The following is a 24,392-nucleotide window of genomic DNA, read 5'->3' as shown; positions in this document are numbered from 1 at the left end:
TGTCGTGACGTAGCCAATCACGAGCCCGAAAGCACCACAGCAAACACAGGGCACCAAGCTCAGAATAATTCCGAGCACCGGGCTCCGACAAGCACTTACGGATACCTGTAACACTGTAGCTCTCCCGCCCGTCCATACCTCGACGCCGGGCTATTACTGCTGTTCGCTATCGCCATCACGCAACGTTCCTAGCTAAACACCGCAACCTCAATTCTCTCCCCCCACGCGCACCCTCCGAAATCGACAGCAGCACCGAAATCGCAACAATGTCTCTGGCCACAAGAATCTTCTCTTCCAGCAGCAGCGCGCTCGCTAGCCGAACCTTTAGCACCTCTGCCCGACGAATGGCCGATGCCTCGCCTCTTCCTGCTCGGAAACCCTTGGGAGCCTTCCGTGGAGGGTATGTAATGTTTTAGAAGTTGCTTCGGAATGGATTGAGATCGCTGACTTTGCGACTAGACTCTTTGGTTTCCTCCTCGGTAGCTTCCTCTCCGGCAGTGCCGCTTACAGCTATCTTCTCAAGGAATACAAGACTGCCAACGACCTGTTGACTGAGGACATCTACGTACGTATCCAGATGGATGAAGCAATTGATAGATTCGACTCTGTCCGAATGCTCTTCTACTCAAGAAAAAGTTGGGTGCTAATAATGTCTCTTATCGCAGACTCTCCAGGCTTCCATCACTCGCCTTAGCAACCACGTCCAGGCTCTCGAGACCAGGACACAGGGAAAGAAATAAATGGACAGGAAAGCACAAGCGATGAAAAGTGTATAAAAGATTTTGAGTTGGGAGACAGAGTAAGCTCTCACTCGTCAGTGGAAGCGGCGGTATCATGACGCCTCTCATTATGCCTTGTTTCAGGGCTACGAGGAAACTTTATTACGGAAAACATCGGGGAAGATCTGTATGATTCTGTACTACGGTATTAGCATATCTGCAAAAGTTATTTATCAAGCATTTCGCAGCCTGCATGAGCATACATGTAGCAAATCAGTCTAATGCATAGAAAAATGTCAGGTCAAACGTAGTAAGTAGTCAAGTCATGAAACAGTCCCATTGCCACGAGAACTAAATACCTAAGAGGTGCGATAAAATCTTAGCACCATCAAAACCCGCGCCCATGAAATCAGTTATACCCCATTTTGTATACTAACAATGCGACATGAATTCTTTACAGCTCATCATGGACATCCTCGTCGGCCTTCTCGTCCTTCTTCTCCTCACTGGCGGCGGGGGCAGCCTCCTCAGTACCCTCCTCCTTGATGGAGAGCTCGGCGTTGTACTTGCCGTTCTCCTTGACGAAGTTGGCGAGGTCCTCGATGGTACGGGAGCCCTGGTAAGTAACAGGAGCGTCCTTGGCACCAGCGGGGTAGAGCTTGATGGTAGGGAAACCCTGGATCTCATCGGGGACGTCGTTCAGGGTGGCGTCAACCTTGGCGATGACAACCTTGTCTTTGAACTCAGAAGCGGCGTACTGAGAAGCAAGGTCGTCGTACTTGGGAGCAAGAGCCTTGCAGTGACCGCACCAAGGAGCGTAAAACTCAATAAGGACATCCTTGGTGTCGTCAAGGACAATGTCGTTGTAGCTCTTGGCGACAACAACTGTGACGGGACCCTCCTGGGTCTCGGGGATGGGCTCAGACTTGATGCTGGGCTCAATCTTGCCAGCGTCGAACTCCTCAACGAACTTGGCGATGCTGTCGTGAGTGATCTCCTTCTCCTGGTCGAAGGGGAACTTCTGGTTCTTGACAACCTCCTGGATGGCGAAAGAGGGGAACTTGTCAGTCTTGAGGTTCAGGTTACCGGCGTGGGCACCGAAAGCCTTGGCGTCAATAGTGGCGAAGTTGATCTTGCCCTTGTACTTCTCAGCGATAGGCTTGAGGGCCTCGCCGAGCTCCTTGCGCTCCTCCTCGGTCTCAGAGAAAATGTAGGCAAGGGGAATACCAGCGGACATGTAGCCAGCGTAGGTCTCAGGACCGACCTCACCAATGAGGGGAGTAGCGGAAGTGGAGATGAAAGAAGAGATGGCCGCCTCCTCGAACTTCTCGGTGAAGGTGTTCTTGCGCTCATCAAAAGCCTTGTAGACAACCAGGGCGGGGGCCTTAACACCCTCGGCCTCGGCAACAGCGGCGTCGTTGACACCACCGAAGAGGTAGGTGTCACGGAGACCCTCAGCAAGTTTGGAGAAGGTTTCGTTGGAGCTCTTGTCATCAGCGTTGAGGTAGGCAACGACAACGACCTTGTCGGCAGTCTTGAACTCCTCGAGGGTGTCCTTTGTGAGGATGGAGACAGCGGGGAGGGACTGCTTAATCATGTATGAGGTGATACTGGAGGATTCATGTTAGTTGGAATCTTGACAGATCGCAAAAAAGGTCAACTTACCCAGCAGCCTTGCGCTGGCCAGAGTAAGGAGTGACGTTCTCAAGGCCACGGAAGACCTTGAGAGTGGGGTAACCCTCGACGCCGTGCTCCTTGCAGAGGTCGGACTCCTCAGTGCAATCGATCTTGGCGAGTCTGATGTTCTTCTCCTTGAGGGTAGTGGCAGCCTCCTCGTACTCGGGGGCGAGAGCCTTGCAGTGACCGCACCAGGGAGCAAAGACTATGGAGGGGCATGTCAGTAGCCGGTCTGCGGGGGAAAGGTGCTAACAATCATGGCTTACACTCAGCGAGGACAAGGTCGTTGGACTTGACGAACTCGTCAAATGTGTCCTTGGTAAGCTGGCTAACGTCTGAGTCGGCAGCAGAGGCATAGGCAGCCAAAGCAGCCATGAAGCTGCAAGCGATCTTCTTGTGGTGCATGATGGGCTGTCTGGTTGGGGGTATCCTAGAAAACACAAAGAAAGAGCTTCGCTGTGACAGACAAGCAAGCAGACAAGATAAGGAAGAGGAGGAGGAAGAATGGTGGATTGGAGTGGAGGGAAGATGGACGAGAGTTTTGTAGTTGGAGCTTGAGGACAGGTAACGTACATCCAACCCACAGTGCTGTGCTGCACAGTACCGTACCTGCTGTTAAAGTGTGGTTCCCGCTTGGCTCAGTGGGCGGCGAGACGTTCCAGTGGATTGTCTTGCAAGCTCACCGGGCCCGGAGCCAACTCCCGCTAAGAAAAGGTGGAGGAAACGTCTGGGGGTCCATCTTTCAAGTGAACAAGTGTCCCTTTTGCTTGGTGGCACTTTCAAGTCTTTTCCGTTCCATCATCTGGCTCCATGCCGCCGGAGCTGCAGCTGCAGCCCAGCACGGCCCCTCCAAAGCGGCGGCGGAGGACACTCGCGGCTAGTCTTGTTTTAGACTTAGTGGTGATCTGAAGCCAGCTGTTATTGGTCGAAGCTGCTATATAGGATGCGCCAAAGCCTCCATCCATCTAGGCGGCTGTAGGGGACCTTGAAGCCAGGGGCATTGATGGGATTGTCACCCGCCTGGCCATGGACCTCATTGAAACGAACGATGGATAATACATGTTCGACCAACAATCTATGTAGTAATACAAGTCGAGCAAATCCATTAAGAGGATCAAGTTCAAAACACACGATGCAACCTTGCATCAATATCAATGCTTCTAGCTCCAAATCAATGATTGTCTTTGCACTGTCTAAACCTACTACTATCGTATATGGGTTCACTTGATTAGAATCCAATCTTGTCAAAGGACAAATTAGGGAAGTGCAGAGACAATTGCCCAATTGAGTCGCAACAAAACGGGATTTGATGCTCCGAAAGACTCGAGAGGTTATCTCACTTTCCCCTGGAAAACTAACATGACCTGACTCTAAAGTATCTGTTTAGAATGTGGCAATAAACTTATCGCAGGCATAGGAAAAGGCCACGTCTCTAAGAGCCCGCACAGCACAGCCCAGCCTCGTCTTACTCGAGACAAACTATCCGAGGCGCAGAACTTAGCTGGGGTCACATCCGTCACCTGCTTAATGATGCATGCTTTTGAATTATTAATCCTTGTGTAGGTACTTTCTCCACGCAGACTTCCCCTACAATAAATACCTAGGTAGGTAAGTTTCGGCAATGTTTATTGCAAGATTCTGCAAGTAACTTTGCGCCATCATATCTATCAGGCGCCTACTACGGCCAACTATATAACTGCATACCAATTAGATCAATAAAGACTTATCATTGTCTCATATCTCAGCCCAATTGATCCCTTCAAGGTATATGGACTACCATCGAAGGAATTGAGGCGAAATATGATTCCGCTATTCAATATATCGGCCCCACGTCCACCTCGTTACGGCCCCACCATCGCAGGCATACAACCTCACACTCCTTGCTGGCACAGTCTACGTAGACAGTAGAGTAGATACGTGAGCATGCCCACAATCAAAGGCGAGGGTCTTGTCAATATTGGTAATCTTTAAAATCGTTTCTAATTCAAAGTGCTCTGGGTGCTCACAAGCATCTCGTATCTGTATATAACGCCCATTGACTTGAGAAAAAGAAGCTCCGCTAAGCTATGTCGTCACTCAAGAGGGTATATCAAACAAATAGGATTTATGATGATGATAGGGCAGTGCTGTACCGACTGAAAGGTTAATATAACCCCAGATCGTAGCAACTTTCTCAGTAGAAACCTAAGATTTCAACAATAAAGGTAAAATAGGATTTATATCAATGCTATCTATCATATAACATAATTCTCATCCCTTATTTTCTGTGCGGCTTGCGGTTCTTTGGGGTTGCCCGATGATACTGAATTGGCCACTTGACATCAACATCAAGTTGGTCTGCGGCGCTGAGCACAAAGTCTGGCTCTCTAAGGAACTGTCTTGCAGCAAGCACGAGATCAGCCTTTGGATCCTCGCTTTCTTCGACTAGTGAACGAGCAAAAGGGCCATCAGTGATATAGCCGACCGTTCCAATCAGAAGCTCCTTGCCATCAGCACGCAATGCTTCGCGGATCTTGCCTGCGAGGTCTGTTTGGAGCGTCTGGTGAACCTCTATCTTTTGCGCCTTCAAGTTACCACCACTGCTGATATCGAGAACGTCGACTCCCAATGATGGGAGTTGCTTGGCGAGACGAATGCTGCTCTCGAGGTCCCAAGATGGCTCATTGTTCCACTCCATCCACTCGGTGGCAGAGATGCGCACCCAGAGAGGTAACTCCTCTGGAACAACAGCACGAATAGCTTCAGTGATCTCAAATAACAGGCGGGTACGGTTCTCAAAGCTTCCACCATACTGGTCCGTTCGTTTCTGCAAATCGCGTTAGTTTTCAGCCTTCTCAGCATTGATATTGTAAGTGACTTACATTGGTGAGAGGTGAAAGAAACTGGTGCAGAAGATAACCATGAGCTGCGTGGATCTCTATTACATCAAAGCCAGCCTTGACAGCTCGTACAGCGGACTCTTGCCATTGCTTCACAAGGGCCCTGATCTCTTCAATCGTCAATTCATGTGGCGTTCCAAAATCATCGGCAAATCTAATAGCACTAGGCCCGACTATATCATTGGGCCAGCCTCCGACTTCCTTAGTAGCAAGTGCTTTGTTCAAAGAGCCACCGATCCAGGGTGCAACTGTGCTCGCCTTTCTGCCAGCCTGTAATGTATGTCAGTTCAAGCACCAACCTCGACTACCTCTTTACCAAGTTGAGCTTACATGTGCGAGCTGGATTGCAGCTTTGGTATTCTGGCTGTGAATGAAGTCTGTGATGCGCTTGAGAGGTATAATCTGGCTATCTTCCCAGAGGCCCGAGTCCTCGGGACTGATACGACCACGAGGCTCAACAGCAGTAGCCTCGACGAAAACAAGGCCGGCGCCTTGGAGAGCGAATTGTCCGAGGTGGACAAGGTGGAAATCAGTCAGGTGTCCATCCTGAGCTGAGTAGGTGCACATGGGAGAAACGACAAAGCGGTTCTGAAGTTCAACACCTCGCGTACGGAGTGGTTTGAAGAGAGTCGGCACCAAATCGGTCTTGAGCGGGGTACCAGCCGGCGGTTCCTGGGCCGGAGTGAAGTAAGGAACTCCGGCAGCTGCTTTGTTTTGAATTTGACTGCTCATAGTTCCTGATAATAGTGTTGGGTGTTGTTCAGTTTGTTTTGTTGCAAAGGTTGTGAGACCTGCGTACTTATGTGGTATGCGAAGACAGGGTTGGTAAGAACAACTCAGTCAGGCCTCGATATTTGTTGGACTGGGTATGGATTTAATGTCAGAAGCACCCACCAATCAAGTTGTGAATAGTATCGAGATGAAAGCTGGTTATTCGATTCCTTCCTGAGATTTGAGGGTAGGGATGATAATCATATAGACTGCCTGACACTGCCAAAACAGTCTAGAGATTCTATTGATAACTCTTAGGTACCACTCGGCTAACAAGCACTGGATTTGATCAAATGTAACAACAATGACGTGATAGGAAAGATAGTTGTTTACTAATATCATTATCATTATCATTCATCCTCCACTTGCCTTTGCCATTCTAACAATAGGTATTCGTGCCATGTTCTAGAATAGGTAGGTAGGCAAATGCTGAATAATCTAACCACTACTATCTAGTACGCTAAACCGCTGTCAAGCAACTGTAGACGATAACGTTATCATTATTTCCGGGCCCGCATGATTGTCTACATGGGCACACCCATATAAACGCTGTAATTGCCCATTTGGTTTAACCAAAAGATAGCAGAGGCCTGTACTTGTAAGAACCAGAGCTAGAATTAAACTAGGCACAGCTTACTTCGTTGATATCGCTTTCTCTGCTCGACATCATCAGTAGTTAGCCAATACTTGCACTGAGAATACAGATGATATTGGGCCTTTCCTTGGATCATCAGTATCAAGATTGTCTCAGCAACTATCTTGTGCTTCCAGCACAACTCTCCTGTTCGACGTCCAAAGAAGTCCCATTGCTCAAGCTTCGAGATTGCTTCATAGCAATCGGATCGGCAACGCTAGCTTCGTTCAATGTATGCGTCTTAGCCGAAGTCAAATGTTGGTGGCGGACGCAGGAACAAGTTCAATAATCACTAGCCCCTGGACAAGGTGCCGTCATGGTCATGCCCAACGTTTCAAGTGCAGCAATTAGAACAAAAGTTATAAGAAAATTCTTTTGGTCCCTACCATACAAGATCGACGTCTCATGTAGCGACATGCTTCCACAGTTGAACCTCAACCCGTAATCTATAAACAACCTAGCATTCTAAGCCAGCATCTAATAATCGCAACCAAAACTCCGAATATCGCTCTTCCGGTTCATCGATTAACATGATGACCAAATTCAATTCTCACGTAAATTCAACAAGGTATTAACCGACATTCATCAGTAACTTATTCCTGGTGTGTAGGCTTGAAGGTCCATCGTTGGTTCTCGGTGCCCTGGGCGAAAGGAACGCCGAGCTCGAATAGTCGGAGGACGACGTTAGAAAAGTCCTTAAAGAAAGCGTCATTGTCCTTGGCATACTTCTCGACCCAATGCTTAAACTTCTTGTCCTCAATAAGAGCAATGTCGCTGGGAAGCATCATGAGGGACTTGGTGGACTTGTCCTCGTACTGAGCAGGGCCGTTCCACTTCTTCCACTGCCACTTCTCCTCAACAAGGAGACGGAAGAAGTCGTTTGTCATGACAGTAGGAGAGAAAGTCCAAGGACCACTGTAGCCGGATCGGTCGGCGTGGCATCGGCCAAGAGCGTGGGCACCAGACAGTGCAACGATTTCTTGATCGTTGAAGCCCATGCGGCCGAAGATACCTCGGAGATGATCTTGACGCTTGGAAGCGTCAGGAAGACGGCCATCAGGGGTGCAACCAGAAACATCGCGGTCGGAACGGCCAGGTCGGTAAGGGATAACGGGACCTAGCATCTCCTGGATTGCACAAACTCCGGCAAGGATCCAGAGATCAGAGTAGGTGATCCAAGGGAACTTTTCCTTGACAGGATCAAGGAATTTGCGGGCAGCAGCCAGACCGGCGTTGGCACCATGATCAGACTCAGGAGCGAATCGCATGGTCGCTCCATTGCTGCCACCAGTACCAGTCTCCTTGTCGTAGGTGCCACTGGCGTGCCAGGCAAGACGGACTAGAACGGGACCGTAACTACCATCGTCGTAGTCGTCCTTCTCCTCCAAGCGAGCGGCAATCTCGTTGTAAACCTTCTGGTAGTCCTCCTTGGTGGGGTTGAAGACCTTGGCGGTGGCGGAAGAAGCACTGTTCCCGTAGAAGTAGTAGCCAGCACCTCCAGCGACGGCAGCACCAGTCAGCCAGATCCAGGCTGAAGAGGACTTCTGTGCGGGCTCAGAAGAGTAGTAGCGGCGGCCCTGTTGACGGATGGCCTGTCGGGGAGCAATAGCGAAGCCATTGCGAGTGGCGCGAGTGGCCGCACGGGCAAAATGTCGGGTAGCAGAGGCCATCTATAATATAGAAACATCAATATCAATTCGAGCAATGGGCGAGCAAGACAACGAGGCCGGCTATTGCAGGTGTGCCTGTGTGTTGTTGGGTGCTGAAAGGGTGTGTAGGTACCTGCTTGTGGTGCAAGACCTCAACGTACCTTGAATGTAAAGATATCGCAAAGTGCTGATGCGCTTCAGAGAAGTAGCTTCACGGGAAGAAAGAGAGAAATAATGGGAGGGAAGGAAAGAAGATCTGAGACGAACGGTACTGTACCTTCATATAGGAGGGGATGGCATCGGTTGAGTTTGGTGGGAAGCCGAGGAGACGGGGGACCTGCCGTGTCAGTTACCGTTAGGCAACTCCGGCCCTGACTGATAAGTTCACCTGCCGTCAGAACGCGATTCATGAAGGCTGCAGAACATGAATGGCAAGGCTTCCGTTCTTCCATTCACTGCTAGGTCCGTCTAGACCCCCGTAGACTCATTCTACACCGAAAACAGCGGCTCTGTATTTTTCGATCTCGCCTCAATGTGCTATCTAAAGGACCCCTTCTTTCGCGTGAGCCCTCATACTCTTCATGCTCGATAACTGTCTCCCCAAAGACCTGTGGATCATGGATTCCAATGATTCCTCACATCATTTCCCCAGAACCTCTTCGAAGCGGTACCGGCTTCATGAGCCGGTGCCACGTCTCGAAATCGGTCTCTGATTATTGGTCAATTCTGTATCAGAGTCCCGATGTTTTTTCTTTTTTGGTGGGGGATGACGCCGGGATGGACCCGGTGGAGTCAGTGGGGATTCTTGGTAATGGAGATTCTCTTGCCTCTGAGAGGACACTAATGCTGAGGCCTGAGTGAAGCAACGTCAGGGGTTAATGTTGCGTGGAACGTCGAACTGTTACAGTTATTAACTTATATTATGAGGAAGTCGTCAAAACGGCTGCCATGTGTCAGACCAGAATGCAAGACCCTTTTCGGCTGTGAGCTACAAGGCGACCAACCATAAGGACTCAGCTAGTCAAAATTGGAGTTTGAATGTCCAAGAGATGGGGAAATTCCGATGCACCAGGACCCTGAAGGTGACCCTCCATTCCAGGCTACGTATCTCTTCTCCAACGTCTCTCATCCGGGATATCAGTCATCAGCCTGTAACTTCGAAGTGATATCAGCCACAAGTGGATACAGGAGCACAATGAGATGGAATCTTTTTTACACGACAGGGGCCCACTTGCGACCAGGCTCAAAGATTCCAAATCGCCTGCCTCTCACATGCGATCTATCGTCATCAGCAAATTGCAACCTAGAATTTTGCCTTTGTATATTTCCAGCTGGACTCGAATTGGGCTGGGCGATCGTCATAAACCTCACGCAATACCTAACATGTAAGTTCAAAGTTTCCAATTTATGATCCATGAAAGTCATAGACGGCGAGCAGCCTGGCTTCCCCAGATTTCAGACAGCGAGCATATGCCGAACCCCGTTGGTCAACGTTCACCGATAATCCCCCGGTGGAAACAGATTGGCTCCAGCAACACTAATGTAAGTGTTCAATTGTACTCCACAAGATCTGTAACAATTCCACTCATCAACAACTTCATTTTCAATGTGGGATATATATATACTGTCTATTATCTTCTGTGGGCTGTAAGCTTTACTACTTATTCGTTCAGAACAAAAATTCCTTATCGAACTCTGGAGGCCCAGCATCATGTCTGTGAGAAATTCCATTAATTTTCCAGCGTCATCCAATACTTATTCCACTTGCAGGAACGTTGATTCCTTCATATGTTAACCCTTGCCAGGTTCATCATTTATAGCAGCCTCACACGTCGTCTATTGCGTTTCCGTTCTCAGTTGAAGTCTGCGTTGCCTTGTGCATCAGCCTCTGGCTCCCCATGAACTTCATAGAAATGAACGTATTGTGCCTCGGCTCTCTGCCTGCTGGCTTCGTCCAGTTCGCCCTTTGCAGCACCGTTCTCCTTGCCACTTCCTGTGGAAAGTTTTGCTACCGACGATGGCCTGTAATGGGTTAGCGGGTGATTCCTAATACGAGAACAAAAAGGCAACTTACCCGAAGATTTCCCTGTCAATTTGCAAGAATACCTTCATGGCATCCTTGTCGCCCCGTTCAACCAAGTAGTTGAGGTAGATCTGGGCCAAGTCCTTCTTTACTGGTGCAGAAAGTCGGCTTCGTTCTCGAAGCTCGTCAAACACCTTCTTCATGCACTCGCCATGCTGAGCTTCAGTCTCGGCGCTTGATGGCTGCTCCAGCTCAAACTGGAACCACCGATCCCAGAACAATCTGCTGTCGCCACACCATGTCACGTTCTTGGCAAAAACCTCACGAGCTTCTTCAGTAGATCCTTTGACCTTCCAGAGCAACATGGCCCACTCTGCAACCAATGCGGCCTTAGTGTAGAGGTCGACCGTAGAGGCGTCGATTTGATTCTTATACACCTGGATGGCGGCATCGATTCCATTTTGTCGTCGCTCAACGTTGGCCCATGAGACGATGACCTCGACAGAGTCTGGCAATCTCAGAAGAATAGCATCATGAATGTCAAGAGCAACATCAACACGACCTGTACTCTCTTCAAAGTAAGCCCATTGCAGTCTGATGCCTGGCCGGCTGATAGGCACAAACATTGTCGAGGCCCGCACGTAAATATTACGAACTTCTTCTGCCTTTCCATCCTGGCCAGACATCCACCTGGCGTATCGAAACCAGAGATCGTCGTAGAATGCGCATGTCACAAGGCATCGCTCGTACAAGGCAACGATTCGTGCATAATCTCCTTCAGATTCTTCAAAATCCAGGTATTTGCGCCAGTTTTCCAGGTCCTTGTGTTCTAGGGCGGTGACATGAAAGTAAGGTCTCTTGATCTCGGACTCATAAGTCCAGCGCTTCGATACCTCGGTTTGTGTGGTTGTAAAAATTTCATAGAACATGGCGTCAATCTTTGCACGAACATCGCGCTCAATCTCCAACTCAGGCTTGGGAGCACCGCCAAAGGCAACGTTTTCGGCTTCAACTTCTGCTCTGAATCGCGCAAGATCCTCGGCGGGAACAACTTCGGTGATTGGTTGGCTGTGCGATAATGATCGAAATCTCTCGTAGTATCGGGCATACTGATGCATGGGTATGCGAATGATGCGTGCGTGGATGGCGTAAATCTTGTCCTGGGCCTCCTGGCGCTCTTCGTACTCTATGTACTTGTCCCAGAAAGGGTGCGCCAGAAAATCAAGACCGACAAAGATTGATCCTCGCTCAAAAAGCCTGGAGTGGAAGGTCAGCATGGGAACTATCTGCGGGAGGGATAACTCAGGGAAAGGGTGGAGAGGATTAATACAGAGGGGAAAATGGTTATGCATGCGAGTGAGTAGCAAAACCGAGATCATGTCTATCGAGCGGGTGACGTGTAACGCAGGGACGATTCTCGAGTTAAGAACGAGCACGGATGGAATATCAAAATCGCCTGGTAGAGAGCGTGAGAGAGCATCCCAGCTTAAGGGGCTATCGCAGGCATATCTCACCATCAGACACCTTGATAGTGAAGTGTACAGCCCTCACGGATATGTCGGCCGAGACCACCCTGGTCAAGCGAAATACTGCTCCGGAAGGCATGTTAAGGGAAGGGGAAGGAAATCATCCAAATAGAACTTACTCTCTGACGAGGTGTGGGTCATGGGTTGTCTCCATCTTGAAGGAGCAGTAATCCGTCCACAAATCGACAGAATTGGTGATGCTTGCGCATCCTCTCTCGTAGACCTATTCGTGGTTAGCCGTGTCGCAGAGAGAGTATAGAGGGAACACTGACCATCTCCGCAGACTCGGGGCCAGCGATGTTGAACTCCATATCAGCATACTTCTTCCAGTAGCCGAAGAAGAGGGGGAATTTCGTCAAGAGCCGATCGTACGCATCGCGGAAAGTTGCTAGTGCTTGGGGACTTGAGTTGCGGTTCAAGCCACCCTCCAATGTCTCACAAGCTTTGATGAGATTCTCCCAGTGATCGAAGTTATCGGGGTCGGATTCCTATTATTTCACCAAACGTCAGATGGTGTTTCAAAGGTATAAATGAGTTTTTTTTTCAAGATATCAACATACCACCTCCGCATTGTGCTTGCGCACAGTCGCGTACTCCTCCTCGGAGCCAAAGTGGCCGAAGTCGCTCATATCGTTGATAGCCGGCTCTTCTTTTTTCTTAGTCGCAAAGCGGAAGGGATAAGAATAGAAAAGCGATTATGTTTTAGCTTTGTGTTGTAATTATGAAGCTGAGAAGTTTGCAGATAGGAGATGACGCTTGAGGCTCAGGTCCGTCGCGAAAGGCAGGGGCTGGTAGTTCGCGCTACAGACAAGCTCTTTTTGGGGGAGGTAAAAAAGGTACTTAACGGCCTAGTCACTAGATATAGAGCCTGTGCCGTACGCGCCTGAGGAAGCACGCGGGAAACTGTGATAGATTGGTGCTACCAGGGCTGTGATGCAAACAGGACTGTACTTGCCTAGCAAGTCTCCGCAGTTGACATGGGTGTGTTGGTCGATATATCCGGGCCAACGATTCGCCGCCTCAGGGCAGCTGACTAAGCCACACTCTGAGCATGCAGATATTTTCTCGAAAGCGGGTGCAGTTCAGAGACTTTTTTTTTCCTTTTTTCTGTATCCTAAAATGAGCTTATGATGATTCTCACATAAACATATGATAGGAAGAGAATGAACGCTCTCTTTTAGAGAGCATGATCTCAAATTCGAATCTGAAGCTCTATTCTTCTATTTTGTTTTCTACATCTTTAACATCATCATCGACAACTTATTCGCGATTCTTGAGTAGGTATTTGGAAAATATGACTTGTTGATGATATACGCATTCCTGTTACGGTTTTTTTTTTTTTTTAGAACAGTTTTTCATCTTACGATCGAGCCACGGTTGACACGGCTAAGAAACGTTTACCATGACATGCTCTGATTACCTATACTAGACTATATGTTGGCAGTGATTCTATGCATGTTGCCAGCCAACAAACTTTTGGATCCCCAGGGCAAGTCCCACATCGGCTTTAAACCCATGTACCTCATTACTTTAGAAGCATCTAATTCAGAAAGCTTGGCCAATTTGTGAAGTGTACTAGATCTTTAATCTTGTGTCGAGGAGAGATTGCACCTCAGGTGTTTGCTGATACCTGCGTACGTCTAACTATCACCGGGGTTAAAGGTTCATATCATAGCAAACCACACTCTAGACCGTCAGCTCAGCAGGCCTGTCAAGCAAGAGTCTCGCAAAGCAATGGGCTCAAACAGTATTACGCTCTTCATGCTAATAATAATATTATCGAACTCCTATTTATGTACATGCCTGTAGTTTGTAGACAGGGTGTAAGAAACCTTGGCAGTTGGGAAAACAATAGACGATATTAAGAACTCAGCTCATGCTATTTTTGATCATACTTTTTGGTCTTTTATTATTGCACCTCGAAGCTTAGCGGTAAACTTTTCTATTAATCCCTTGACTGGTTTATTCCATTAGTACCTAGCAGCCAGGGGTGCCTTGCAGTGCCCCCAGCTGAGAAACGTCATTTGCAGAGCGTCCAATCCAATCCAGTACCTCTGACATTTGTCTATAATGCCCAAACCTCGTCTTCGTCCAAACACCAGCTGAACCCTACGGAGCCCAACTGCTATCACTCAAAAGTCCTTAATATTTGCATCTCTTCTTGGCCTGCATTCAATTGATTATGGTTCAAGTACAAATTTGAACCCATTCCGCAATCGCTGTCTCGGACGCGCTGAACTCTGAATTCATCTACCCCGTCCCATACTATCATTCTGTCCAGAATGGAACATTCCTCACCAGCCTGGTCTTCTCAGGCTCCCTCGCCCGAAAAGTCATGCGAGCTATATATACGCGACTACCCTCATCGATCCATCGCTATCGTATCGTCCTCCCATACCTTGATATTTCGATACACCACGTCCACCAGTGAAGCCATCGCGAGCGGCTCGCTTACATCCTTAGCTGCGATTACAAGACCCCGCGGGAACGTCGGCGAAACTGTAGTATCGAAATGCATGGTTGAATTTGCACCCGTTTCCAAAAACCTACTACAAGACTACCGTCGTCTAACTCATCGACCGATTTATGGAACATTGGGCTTGATCACAGTCAACGGCGAGGTCTTTCTATCCATCATTACCCATGCGACACGCGCTGCCACCCTACGGCCTGGTGAGACGGTAGAACGTATAGGCGGTGTTGCATTCTACTGCCTAAGCAGCGCCGACTATGACGATGTCGTTCCTCTCGAATCGCTCGATCCCGAGTTTTCGGATACTGCATCAGTACAGTCCGGTCCTTACGGCCAAGGCCTTGGTCGAAGGGAGGTGGCCATGGAGCATCCTTGCCATGAGTTGCGCAATCTGCTCAGCAATGGAACCTTTTACTACAGTACAGATTTCGATCTGACAAACCGACTCCAAGATAGGTTCGTTGCTACCATGCTTCCAATAGAACCCTACTGACGGACAGCAGGCCGATCAATTCTAACTCCTTTGAGATTGACAATTTCGATGATGGGTTCCTCTGGAACTCATTCATGATTAGCCCCCTTGTGCAATTTCGTTCTCGACTCATGCCACACGAACGAGCGTCTCTCGATTCGTCACGGATACTCACTTCAGCAATCCGTGGATTTTGTAAGACAATGACTATCCCGTTGAACTCTTCACCCCTGAAGAACGTCAAATCGGGCATGCCCTCTTTCATGACTCTCATATCCCGACTATCTTGTCGCAGAGCTGGAACTCGCTTCAATTCCCGAGGTATCGACGACGATGGGCACGTAGCAAACTTCGTCGAAACTGAAACCACTTTCTGGAGTCCAGCAGGGACAATGTTTTCGTATGCTCAAGTGCGTGGGTCGGTCCCAGTGTTTTGGGAACAGGCGGCCGACCTTATCCCAGGTCGCCAGAAGATCACAGTTACCAGATCTCCAGATGGGACTCAGCCTGCTTTCAACAAACATTTTGAGGAGCTTGAGCAATCCTATGGAGCAGTTCATGTCATCAACCTTCTTAGTGAGACCAAGCCAGGTGAGGTCGAGCTCAGTAACCTTTACCATAAGGGCATCAGACATTGCCCTTTAAGCCGCGCAGGACAGGATGGATCTTCTGACCATGCCCTCCTGCGAGAGACAAATTACGATTTTCACGCCGAGACAAAAGGACCTGCCGGATACGAGGCCGCTCGGGATATTCGCCGCTATATTGAAAATTCCACTGATGGATTTGCATACTTCCTTGCAGAGGAAACAAATGAGCCAGGCTATGATCAAGACGGCTCTGGACATGCGCGTATGGTGGTTGTGCTTCAACAGGAGGGTGTTTTCCGAACCAACTGTCTTGACTGTCTTGATCGAACCAATCTCATACAGACAATGATTTCACAAATGGCGGTTGAGGCTTTCCTAGGACACCGAGGTGAATACGCTGCGTCCGACTTCTGGATGAGACACTCCAGTCTCTGGGCAGACAATGGAGATTCCTTGTCCAAAACATACGCCGGCACAGGCGCTCTCAAGTCATCCTTCACCCGTCATGGCAAAATGTCACTCGCCGGAGCTGTCGCCGACGTGCGCAAATCTGTGCAGCGTATATACCACAACAACTTTCTAGACCCCTCCCGCCAGATCACTATTGACATGCTTTTGGGTCGTCTTGTTGGCCAAGCCCCGGTTCTTTTGTTTGATCCTATCAGCGACTTCGTATCATCGGAGCTGGCCAAGAGGAGTGGTGAATTTACTTCTTACAACAGCATCACCATATGGGTTGGCACTTTCAATCTCAATGGGCGTACTGAGGGCGTTGATGATGATCTTGGTCCTTGGCTGTTCCCAGAAACCCTAGGTAACGCCCAGCCAGATATTTTTGTGGTCGGATTCCAGGAAATCGTCGAGCTCAGTCCTCAGCAGATCATGAACAGCGATCCATCACGGAAAAACCTATGGGAACAGGCTGTAAAACATAACCTCAACGAGCGACAGAAGCGATTAGGGGGTGAGAGATATGTGTTGCTGCGGAGTGGGCAGCTTGTCGGAGCGGCACTATGCATCTTTGTCAAGACGCCTAGTCTAGCCAGCATTAAGAACGTCGAGGGCAGCGTAAAGAAGACGGGTATGTCGGGCATGGCTGGAAACAAGGGTGCAGTGGCAATTCGTTTTGACTACGCCAACACTCATATCTGTTTTGTTACGGCACATTTGGCCGCTGGATTTTCCAACTACGATGAACGCAACCGTGATTACGCCACGATTCACCACGGTTTGCGTTTCCAGAGGAATCGTGGAATTGATGACCATGGTGAGCGCGCTTCGCTGCCCCTTGCACTGCATCGTGCGGTTGTGCTAACATGAACAGACGCTGTGATATGGTTAGGTGACTTCAACTATCGTATTGGTCTCAATTCAGAGACTGCGCGAGCTCTCGTTAAGAAACGTGACTTTGAGGCACTATATGAAAACGACCAGCTCAATCTTCAGATGGTAGCTGGGCTGTCGTTCCCGTTTTACTCTGAAGCTCGAATTACGTTCCCACCCACGTACAAGTTCGATATTGGAACCGACCACTATGATACCTCGTATGTGCCTCGCGTAACCCCTATATCGTTGCATGAACATATGCTGACTGAGATACAGTGAGAAGGCTCGCATTCCTGCCTGGACAGATCGTATTCTCCGGAAGGGGTCTAACCTAAGACAATTGCTGTACAACTCGGCACCTCTCAAATTCTCTGACCATCGACCCGTCCATGCTGCGTTTGAGTGTAGAGTGAGCATTGTTGACGAACAATTACGGGAAACGATCAGTAAGGAGCTGTACCAACGTCGAAAGGCTGATGTTGGGGACGCAACGGCTCATCTCGGCACTGGTGATGACAGCGACGATGAAGATCTCATTGGCTATGATTCTATCGAACCTGGGCTGCCTCCTGCGAGCTCAGATCGTCAAAAATGGTGGCTCGATAACAAACAGCCTGCTCGAGCCGCAGTGCCTGTGCCCAAGCCTAGGAATGGACAGGCCGTCGGGCTCAATCCCAATCGTCCCTCGAATCCATTTGGTCTCACGGATGAACCAGACTGGATCTCCATCCCAAGGTCATCCTCAAAGGCATCGTTGTCCAGTATGTCAAGCTCGCCATTCGAGAAGGTCAGCTTGCCCAACTCCATGGCATCAGCCTCGAGCATCCAGCCTCGGAAACTACCTCCGCCATATGATCCATCAGCATTACCAGCCAAGGTGGGACGTATCAACCTTATGGATGACCAAACTCCCATGGGCCATATAGAGACGCCGCCTCCACCCCCACCCCCTCGACGAGGAACATCAGGCGTGGCACCGAGCACCGGGTTTGGTCTTAATAGAGTGCAGACGCAGCCGCAGCCACTACCACCACCTATGAGGTCAGCATCAGCAGCTTCGCACGCTTCTCAATACTCGCAGAACAGTAAGGGTGGTAAACCGGCACCTCCAGTAGCAAAGAAACCGGCCCATTTAACAACGTCACCCAGCTCGAGCCCAGGGATAAGTCACAGCATCATGGACGAAGACTTTAGACCACCTTTGCCATCGAGGGCTCAAACTGGGGGTCCCATGGCAGGTTCTCAACCACAGGGTCTCGGAGTTGCTGCAAGGAAACCTGTAGGTCTGCCGAAGCAAGGGATGAACGGAACGAGCCCAATCTCATCGAACCCGATCAGTGGAATGATGGGTGGGGTGCCATCGCGCCGACCCGCACCGCCGGTGCAGCCCAAACCGCAGTTGTCACAGTCAAGTCAACACCGAGGGCAAGGGTCGGTTGATTTGTTAGGTTCATTGGACGAAAGTCAGGACGTAGGATGGGAGACGTTGAAGCCAAGCACAAGAGCTTAAGAATATGAATAGCATTACCAACAGTTGGCATTTGGATGCGTAGGCGTTTGGGGCTGGTTTGACTGTTTTGATGGGCTTAAATGTTAGGAATAGGCCTCTCTGTCTGTCTTGCATTGGAACATGGCTATTGGTACGGCATAAAAGTTCAGGTAAATTCTAGCTGTTATCTTGACGTTTCCTTCACCGGTTAATGATGTTCATGTTGGATTTGTTTCAGGACATGTGAGCCAACAACTGAATCAGTGTGACCACTGTTTGTGAAGCCACCTATAAGTCGGTCACGCAAAGTTCTGAGCGCCTAGTCAGCATTTCCTTGGCGGTATATCAACTTATTAGAGTCATTTTGATCGCCAAGATGTAACCAATTCATTCGATCCCGTTTAAGAGAACTGCATGTCGGGTGACACGCCGCCACTAGGATAAAAAGGTTGAGAGATGTGAGACTCCTGTTACCCTGTAGAGGCGAGATGGAGGGATTTTGGATTGGCTCAGGCGGCCGTATGACTTGTTTGCCCCCGCAAATAAACAGTTAATCAATTGATCATGACTTAAATCTCCAATCAATCTGCGTGCAAAAGTCTGGGGTTTTTGCCGCCGCTATATCTGAGTATTCGGTCGGGTTCGATTCAAGATATTCACTCTGCTGACTCTTGAATGGCGGTCTCTACTGCTAGTCCGGATTCTAGTCCGATACAGTTCAGACTAAGCCTGGGCTGAACCGAAAAGACAGCGCTAGGTTTGTTTAGCAACAAGCTTCAACGTTTTGATCATATGGATGTTGCCGATATCCACACATTAGGTTTCAATGGGGGTGAAGAGCCTTTTTTGTGTTATGCATGTGCTGAGAGTACGCATTGCATGCATTGTCTGCTGAAATACGGATACTTGAGAAGAAGCAGGCCATCCAGTTCTTCTTTCTATAGGTAGGTACTAAGGTACTGTACCCTGTCGTTGAGCACGAGACCTTGACCCTGAGGGATCTAGACCAATGCTGATCACTTTATCAATCACATCACACCCTTGCTTGTCGTCCTTTTTCATTCACTTCTTCCCCCTCGCCTTCCCTCCTACTCCTCCTCTCTCCACATTGAATAAAACTCCCCTTAGCCTGTTGAAATAAACAATTGTTACTAGGAAAACATCACAAATCAATACTTTGACCCCTTCTTCTACCTGCATAACTATACCAAAACTCCACTCTTCATCGTATCGTTCGTTCGCTTCTGGCCCGCGCTCAAGAACCCGCCTTCCAGGAGAGATCGTCCCCGGTCCGTGGTCCCATTAGCTTCCCAATCCAACCACTCTCGAACCGAGAAAACCGTTCCTACCTCCTACCTGACCTGAGTTTACCTTTGTACCTTGTTTCTGTCGTAAACCTTGATCGCAATTTCTCCCTTCCAAGTCCTTTTCTTCAACAAGGAACCATCATCCACTCAACTCCTCTTTTCTTTTCTTTTCTTTTCTCTTCTCCCTCTTGTCTGTTTCTGGCATCTTGCCCCCCAGGCTCTCCAGTATCAGTCAACACTTTCTCCTTGGTTTCGTTTCTTCAAGATATAAATCGGCGAGAAACAAAACGCTTGGGCCTAATCATCTTAGTGTGATTCCCTCGCAGGTTGCACGAGTCATTGGCGTACACGGATCAATTTGCTCGACGACGGCAAACAAAACACTGCCATGCCCATGTGAAAACCGGAATTGAGATTTTGGTCGCCAATTCTACATCGTCGCGAGAAGTGACAAGAAGCAAAGAAAGCAAAACCATCGAATATCAACATCAAAGCTCCATCCAGCTGGTCTCGGACTCATAATACACGATACCACATACAGCGTGATAATCCGGCTTCTTCTGACCAGCCGCTTATTTTTACACACGACAAAGGCGAAAAAGTAGTTTGCGCCCTACTGAGCAACATCGACAATTGATTAAAATTTTAAACAAACTCATAATCAACCATGGGTGGTATCACAGATCCCCGGATCAAGGTCAACCCCCTTATGCCTCCGGCAAAGCAAGAGCGCATCCATATCTGGCGAACCGAAGTCGCTTCTGCTCTCCACCTCCCCACGGCCCCGTCTCTATCGTCGTCTTTATCATCATCTTCCGCCGCGACACCAGATCCCGACCTGGATACTTCTTTCGCCACACCCCCATCACCAGCTGGATCTAGACCACGAAGCCTGTGGAAGCGCCTCAGCTGGCGATTTGGACCCAAGAGACGCGCTGCTGTTAACATGGCCGCCGCTGCCGCTGAGCTACCCCCTGATGGCCGCACGGCTATGTACCGTGGGATGGAGACCAGGGAGCCTAGAGGCGGCGACCTGGATGAGGAGGGCGGTATATTGGAGAGGGATAGTGAGCGAGGAAATGGCTTGAGAGAGAAGCAAGAACGGCTGGCACGGGCAGCAAGATTACTCAACCGCGATACTGAGGAACGGTGACGCACTGGTTGATTGTTACATCACTCGCTATGACGGATATGTCCTTCTTTAATCACGAAAGCCCCGGCACCAGTAATATTTCTTAATAGGGAAGCCGGGGTTATGTCGACATGTGTCATGATATAGTATTTATTCTTCATTAATTGATGTCTTTAACAGGCAGTTTCGTGCGCATACGTAAGCACACATATGCAACTGATCTTTCTAATATTGGGTACGAGTGACATGCGACGATTGTGCCATAATACATGTCGATTCCATAAGCGCCAGCCGGTCGGATCCAGACATCAGAGGACGAAACTGGATAATGTCGGCCAATGTATCAAGAAAACGCCTTTTGGGCAAACGACACCAGGACAGAACCTTGAGAAAGGATTCAGGAGGAAAGAAGCGAAATGAGATAGAGTAACAGCCTCTCTTCTCGGTACCTGTGAGCAAAAAATGTAAGGGGCAACTTCAGGGGAAAGTGGTCTTTTTTAATAAAAAAAAACAGAAAACAATTCATCTCCATCCGTCTTCTTTCATCAGGGTGTGGTCTGATAAGGGACCGATAGACAGGAACGAAATGACATAAACGACATGGGACAAGGGAGAAAAAGGCGTAACATGAGAAAGCCTTCTTCGTGGCGATCCATCGGGATAGGCTATGCCCGGTCCACTTTCTTAATGAACAACAAGACGGAAGTGAGAGAGATACACAAATACTAGGTGCCAGAGATAGACCAAGGACAAAAGGTGAAAGGGGGGAAACTTTGCGATTTATCTGCCAGGTAAAAAAAAAAAACAAGAGCCGTCATCATCAGAGGTTGGCGGTCGATTTTTTTTCAAGAGTCCGACGAACGAGACGAGACGAAAGATTCCGTGCCGCAACACTTTCCCTTTACCAGAACCAGAGCCAGACCCTTATTGATCCATTCCTCCCTCTCCATCGCCGTGAAAAAAAGCAACGCACCGCGCAAAAAGAAGAAGCCTCGTACTATCATCCAGCCCGCCCAAGACAGTCCCAGCTATCCGTGTGTCCAGGGGCAGACGAGTGTAACCGGGGCGAGAATACTTCTCGGTTCCTATATGCCGAGACGTATGTGGTATCGAGGGGGATTATTGATAGATTTAGGAAGCAGGAGCAGGAGCAGGCTCCTCAGCAGGCTCCTCGGCGGGCTTGGCAGCCTCGCCCTCCTCCTTCTTGGGAGCATCAGCAGCACCGGCAGCCTCGCCCTCAGCGCTGTCAGAAGAAGTCCAGAGGGTAAGGTTGTCGCGGAGAAGCTGCATGATGAGGGTGCTGTCACGGTAAGACTCCTCAGACAGGGAGTCGAGCTCGGCAATAGCATCGTCGAAGGCCTGCTTCGCGAGGTGGCAAGCACGGTCGGGGGAGTTCAAGATCTCGTAGTAGAAAACGGAGAAGTTGAGAGCAAGACCCAGACGGATGGGGTGAGTAGGAGTGAGCTCAGTCTGAGCAACATCGGTGGCGCTCTGTGGTTGGGCACAACTGTCAGCGAGGGGCACCGGGGGCCCGGATCTTGCGGCATGTGACTGTGGTGGGGGGATTTAGCCTTACCTTGTAAGCATCGTGGGCAGCGGTGGCAGCACCCTTGCGCTTCTCACCAGAGGCGAACTCAGCAAGGTAACGGTGGTAGTCACCCTTCCTATAGATTGAGAATGAACCCGGTCAGCCTTGATACCAAATGATTAAAGGTACATTGCAATTTTTTTTTCCATTTTGGAAAAAAACACGCAAATGTCGAAATGGGTGTAGTGGTTGGTGCATGAGCACAAAAAGGGCGGAAGACGAGGGGCCTCAGGCCAGAGGCGGGGAAGATAAAAACGCACATCTTGTGGTAGAAGACCTTGGACTCGCCAGTGGCAGCGTTAGGGATGAGGAAGTCGTCCAAAACGTCGAGGACATCCTGACAGACCTTCTCGAGCTCGGTCTCGATCTTGTTGCGGTAGTCCTTGATGGTGGAAACGTGCTTGTCGGATCCCTTAGATTCCTCCTTCTGCTCGATCGAGGAAATGATGCGCCACGACGCACGTCGAGTACCGACAACGTTCTTGTAGGCAACGCTGAGAAGGTTGCGCTCGTCGACGGTGAGCTCTCCGCCCAGCTTGGCCACCTCCTTCATGTAGGTGACCATCTCATCGTAGCGCTCAGCCTGCTCGCAGAGGCGGGCGAGGAAGGTCTTGCTATATTGAGGAAAGACGTACGAGGTTAGCGAAACGGTGTTCTGTGGCTTGATGTTGAACACTCGACGAGCTAGACAATATGTCGAGCGCTGATGCGGTTGTGAGAGAAGCGGCTGGGGAGCATCTGGACAAACCTTTCACGCTATCACACCATGAGAGTTAGCACCGAAACAACATTTAATAGGAAGAGATAGGGATAGCGAGATAAGCTGGGGTAGAGGCAGCCAGCGCTTCATGAAGGGCAAACAAGAGATCCAAATGAGCATCGTGAGCTGCATGACCGGACTCTAGATGTCATGAGCCGGGACTTATCGAGGAAACTCGTGATGTTGGTGCCGGTCATATTGGGCTTTGACTGAGGGGTTGTGTGGGCTTCGGCGGTAGCAGGCCGAGTAGGAAAAGGACATGAGATCCTTTTAGAAGAGGGGGAAAGTGGTGCATTAGGATTAGGATAGCAACTTACCTCAGTAGCCATTGTGGAAGATTTTGGGTATTGGTTTGATAGAAAAGAGGAAGCGTAACGGAAAAGAAAGTTAAGAAGTTGAGGTTGAGTAAGAAGATGGGAATTTTTGGAGGTTGAGATTTGGGGGTGAGAAGAGGGAGCGAGCGAGATGGAAGGCAACCAGCGACAGTAATCTCAGTTAAGGTACTAAAAGAATGAGAGAGTGACTGGGAGTGGGCGGGCTGTGGAGGTGGGGTCATTCGCTCAGAGCCAGCAACGGACCCGACAGGCAGGCCGCACAGTATGACGGCGGTCGGTAGGTACCATGTGCATTAAATTTCGGCAGCCTAGGCGCCAACCTACGCCCACTGCCCGCCAGCAGTTTGGGGGTTCACATCGCTAACAGCAGCACATCACAGCAGAGGTGGACAGCCCGCACAAGCTCGCCTGGGCCCTGGTCGCCTCCATTGATGTGGGCTGTTGATTTCTTTTTTCTCACCGGGCTACCATGGAAGGTACCTCGACACCGCCCGCTTCTCTTTGAACTCCGAAGTACAGTGTAGGTAGTTAGTCTATACCTCAGTAGTGCCTCTCTTATTCACATGGAACCCAGTCACCGCTCTGATAGTACTCAACGTAACCGACACTATGTACTTAGCGATTTAAACAGAGAAAATCAGACAACGAGAAAAAAGGGGGTAAGCTACAGAATCTCCCCGTCAAGCGGAACGCATCCCCGTTGAAAAGTTTAGATGGAAATATGGGCAATATAGCTGCCCGCCTCACCCAAATTGCACCCTCTCAATCGACGACTCCATGGATAGAAATTGCAGGCTGCCTACTAATAAGGTACGTCTCGGGCACCTGCCAGGTTAGTAGTAGGCACCAATTGAATGTAAACAATGAAAACCAGCCACGTGAGCGCAAAAAAATTACCAGAAAAAAAGGAATAGTAGGTGACGACACGCAAATCTTCCATCTCCTTCACCCCTCTTCTATTGTACTACAGTCCATACAAACAAAACAAACCCAACCAGGGCTCTTGATTTTGATAGTCCTGGCATGTCATGGATGTCTTGTT

General features: G+C 49.4%; 8 protein-coding genes across 8 annotated transcripts; 3 read left to right on the top strand and 5 right to left on the bottom strand.

The window, feature by feature from the left end:
• Window positions 1–266: 266 nt before the first annotated feature.
• On the top strand, window positions 267–740 carry FSST1_004108 (uncharacterized protein; the record flags this gene model as incomplete). Its single annotated transcript, XM_083230251.1, has 3 exons — window positions 267–400; window positions 460–565; window positions 666–740. The coding sequence occupies 3 exons, from the start codon at window positions 267–269 to the stop codon at window positions 738–740; spliced, it is 315 nt and encodes a 104-aa protein (XP_083087538.1).
• A 433-nt stretch (window positions 741–1,173) lies between these two features.
• FSST1_004107 (protein disulfide isomerase PDI1) lies at window positions 1,174–2,801 on the bottom strand (the record flags this gene model as incomplete). The annotated part of the gene is made up of 3 exons (XM_083230250.1): window positions 1,174–2,329; window positions 2,385–2,601; window positions 2,663–2,801. The coding sequence occupies 3 exons, from the start codon at window positions 2,799–2,801 to the stop codon at window positions 1,174–1,176; spliced, it is 1,512 nt and encodes a 503-aa protein (XP_083087537.1).
• A 1,852-nt stretch (window positions 2,802–4,653) lies between these two features.
• FSST1_004106 (NADH:flavin oxidoreductase/NADH oxidase) lies at window positions 4,654–6,007 on the bottom strand (the record flags this gene model as incomplete). Its single annotated transcript, XM_083230249.1, has 3 exons — window positions 4,654–5,202; window positions 5,258–5,545; window positions 5,606–6,007. The coding sequence occupies 3 exons, from the start codon at window positions 6,005–6,007 to the stop codon at window positions 4,654–4,656; spliced, it is 1,239 nt and encodes a 412-aa protein (XP_083087536.1).
• A 1,266-nt stretch (window positions 6,008–7,273) lies between these two features.
• FSST1_004105 (heme peroxidase) lies at window positions 7,274–8,350 on the bottom strand (the record flags this gene model as incomplete). Its single annotated transcript, XM_083230248.1, has 1 exon — window positions 7,274–8,350. One exon carries the CDS (start codon window positions 8,348–8,350, stop codon window positions 7,274–7,276), a length of 1,077 nt encoding a protein of 358 aa, XP_083087535.1.
• A 1,832-nt stretch (window positions 8,351–10,182) lies between these two features.
• FSST1_004104 (HAT repeat-containing protein) lies at window positions 10,183–12,507 on the bottom strand (the record flags this gene model as incomplete). Its single annotated transcript, XM_083230247.1, has 5 exons — window positions 10,183–10,351; window positions 10,404–11,609; window positions 11,998–12,101; window positions 12,151–12,366; window positions 12,439–12,507. The coding sequence occupies 5 exons, from the start codon at window positions 12,505–12,507 to the stop codon at window positions 10,183–10,185; spliced, it is 1,764 nt and encodes a 587-aa protein (XP_083087534.1).
• Window positions 12,508–14,160: 1,653 nt separating this feature from the next.
• On the top strand, window positions 14,161–18,249 carry FSST1_004103 (SacI homology domain-containing protein; the record flags this gene model as incomplete). Its single annotated transcript, XM_083230246.1, has 4 exons — window positions 14,161–14,807; window positions 14,855–16,680; window positions 16,738–16,957; window positions 17,016–18,249. The coding sequence occupies 4 exons, from the start codon at window positions 14,161–14,163 to the stop codon at window positions 18,247–18,249; spliced, it is 3,927 nt and encodes a 1,308-aa protein (XP_083087533.1).
• A 1,953-nt stretch (window positions 18,250–20,202) lies between these two features.
• Window positions 20,203–20,688, top strand: FSST1_004102 (uncharacterized protein; the record flags this gene model as incomplete). The annotated part of the gene is made up of 1 exon (XM_083230245.1): window positions 20,203–20,688. One exon carries the CDS (start codon window positions 20,203–20,205, stop codon window positions 20,686–20,688), a length of 486 nt encoding a protein of 161 aa, XP_083087532.1.
• A 1,110-nt stretch (window positions 20,689–21,798) lies between these two features.
• FSST1_004101 (14-3-3 domain-containing protein) lies at window positions 21,799–23,344 on the bottom strand (the record flags this gene model as incomplete). Its single annotated transcript, XM_083230244.1, has 4 exons — window positions 21,799–22,158; window positions 22,244–22,331; window positions 22,516–22,958; window positions 23,333–23,344. The coding sequence occupies 4 exons, from the start codon at window positions 23,342–23,344 to the stop codon at window positions 21,799–21,801; spliced, it is 903 nt and encodes a 300-aa protein (XP_083087531.1).
• Between the last annotated feature and the right edge of the window lie 1,048 nt (window positions 23,345–24,392).

This window comes from Fusarium sambucinum, chromosome I (genome assembly GCF_050947815.1).
Source record: "Fusarium sambucinum isolate potato_lamoka chromosome I, whole genome shotgun sequence".
Classification (NCBI taxonomy): Eukaryota; Fungi; Ascomycota; class Sordariomycetes; order Hypocreales; family Nectriaceae; genus Fusarium; species Fusarium sambucinum.
Note: the sequence above shows the minus strand (reverse complement) of the source record. Positions and strands in the feature narration are given on the sequence as shown.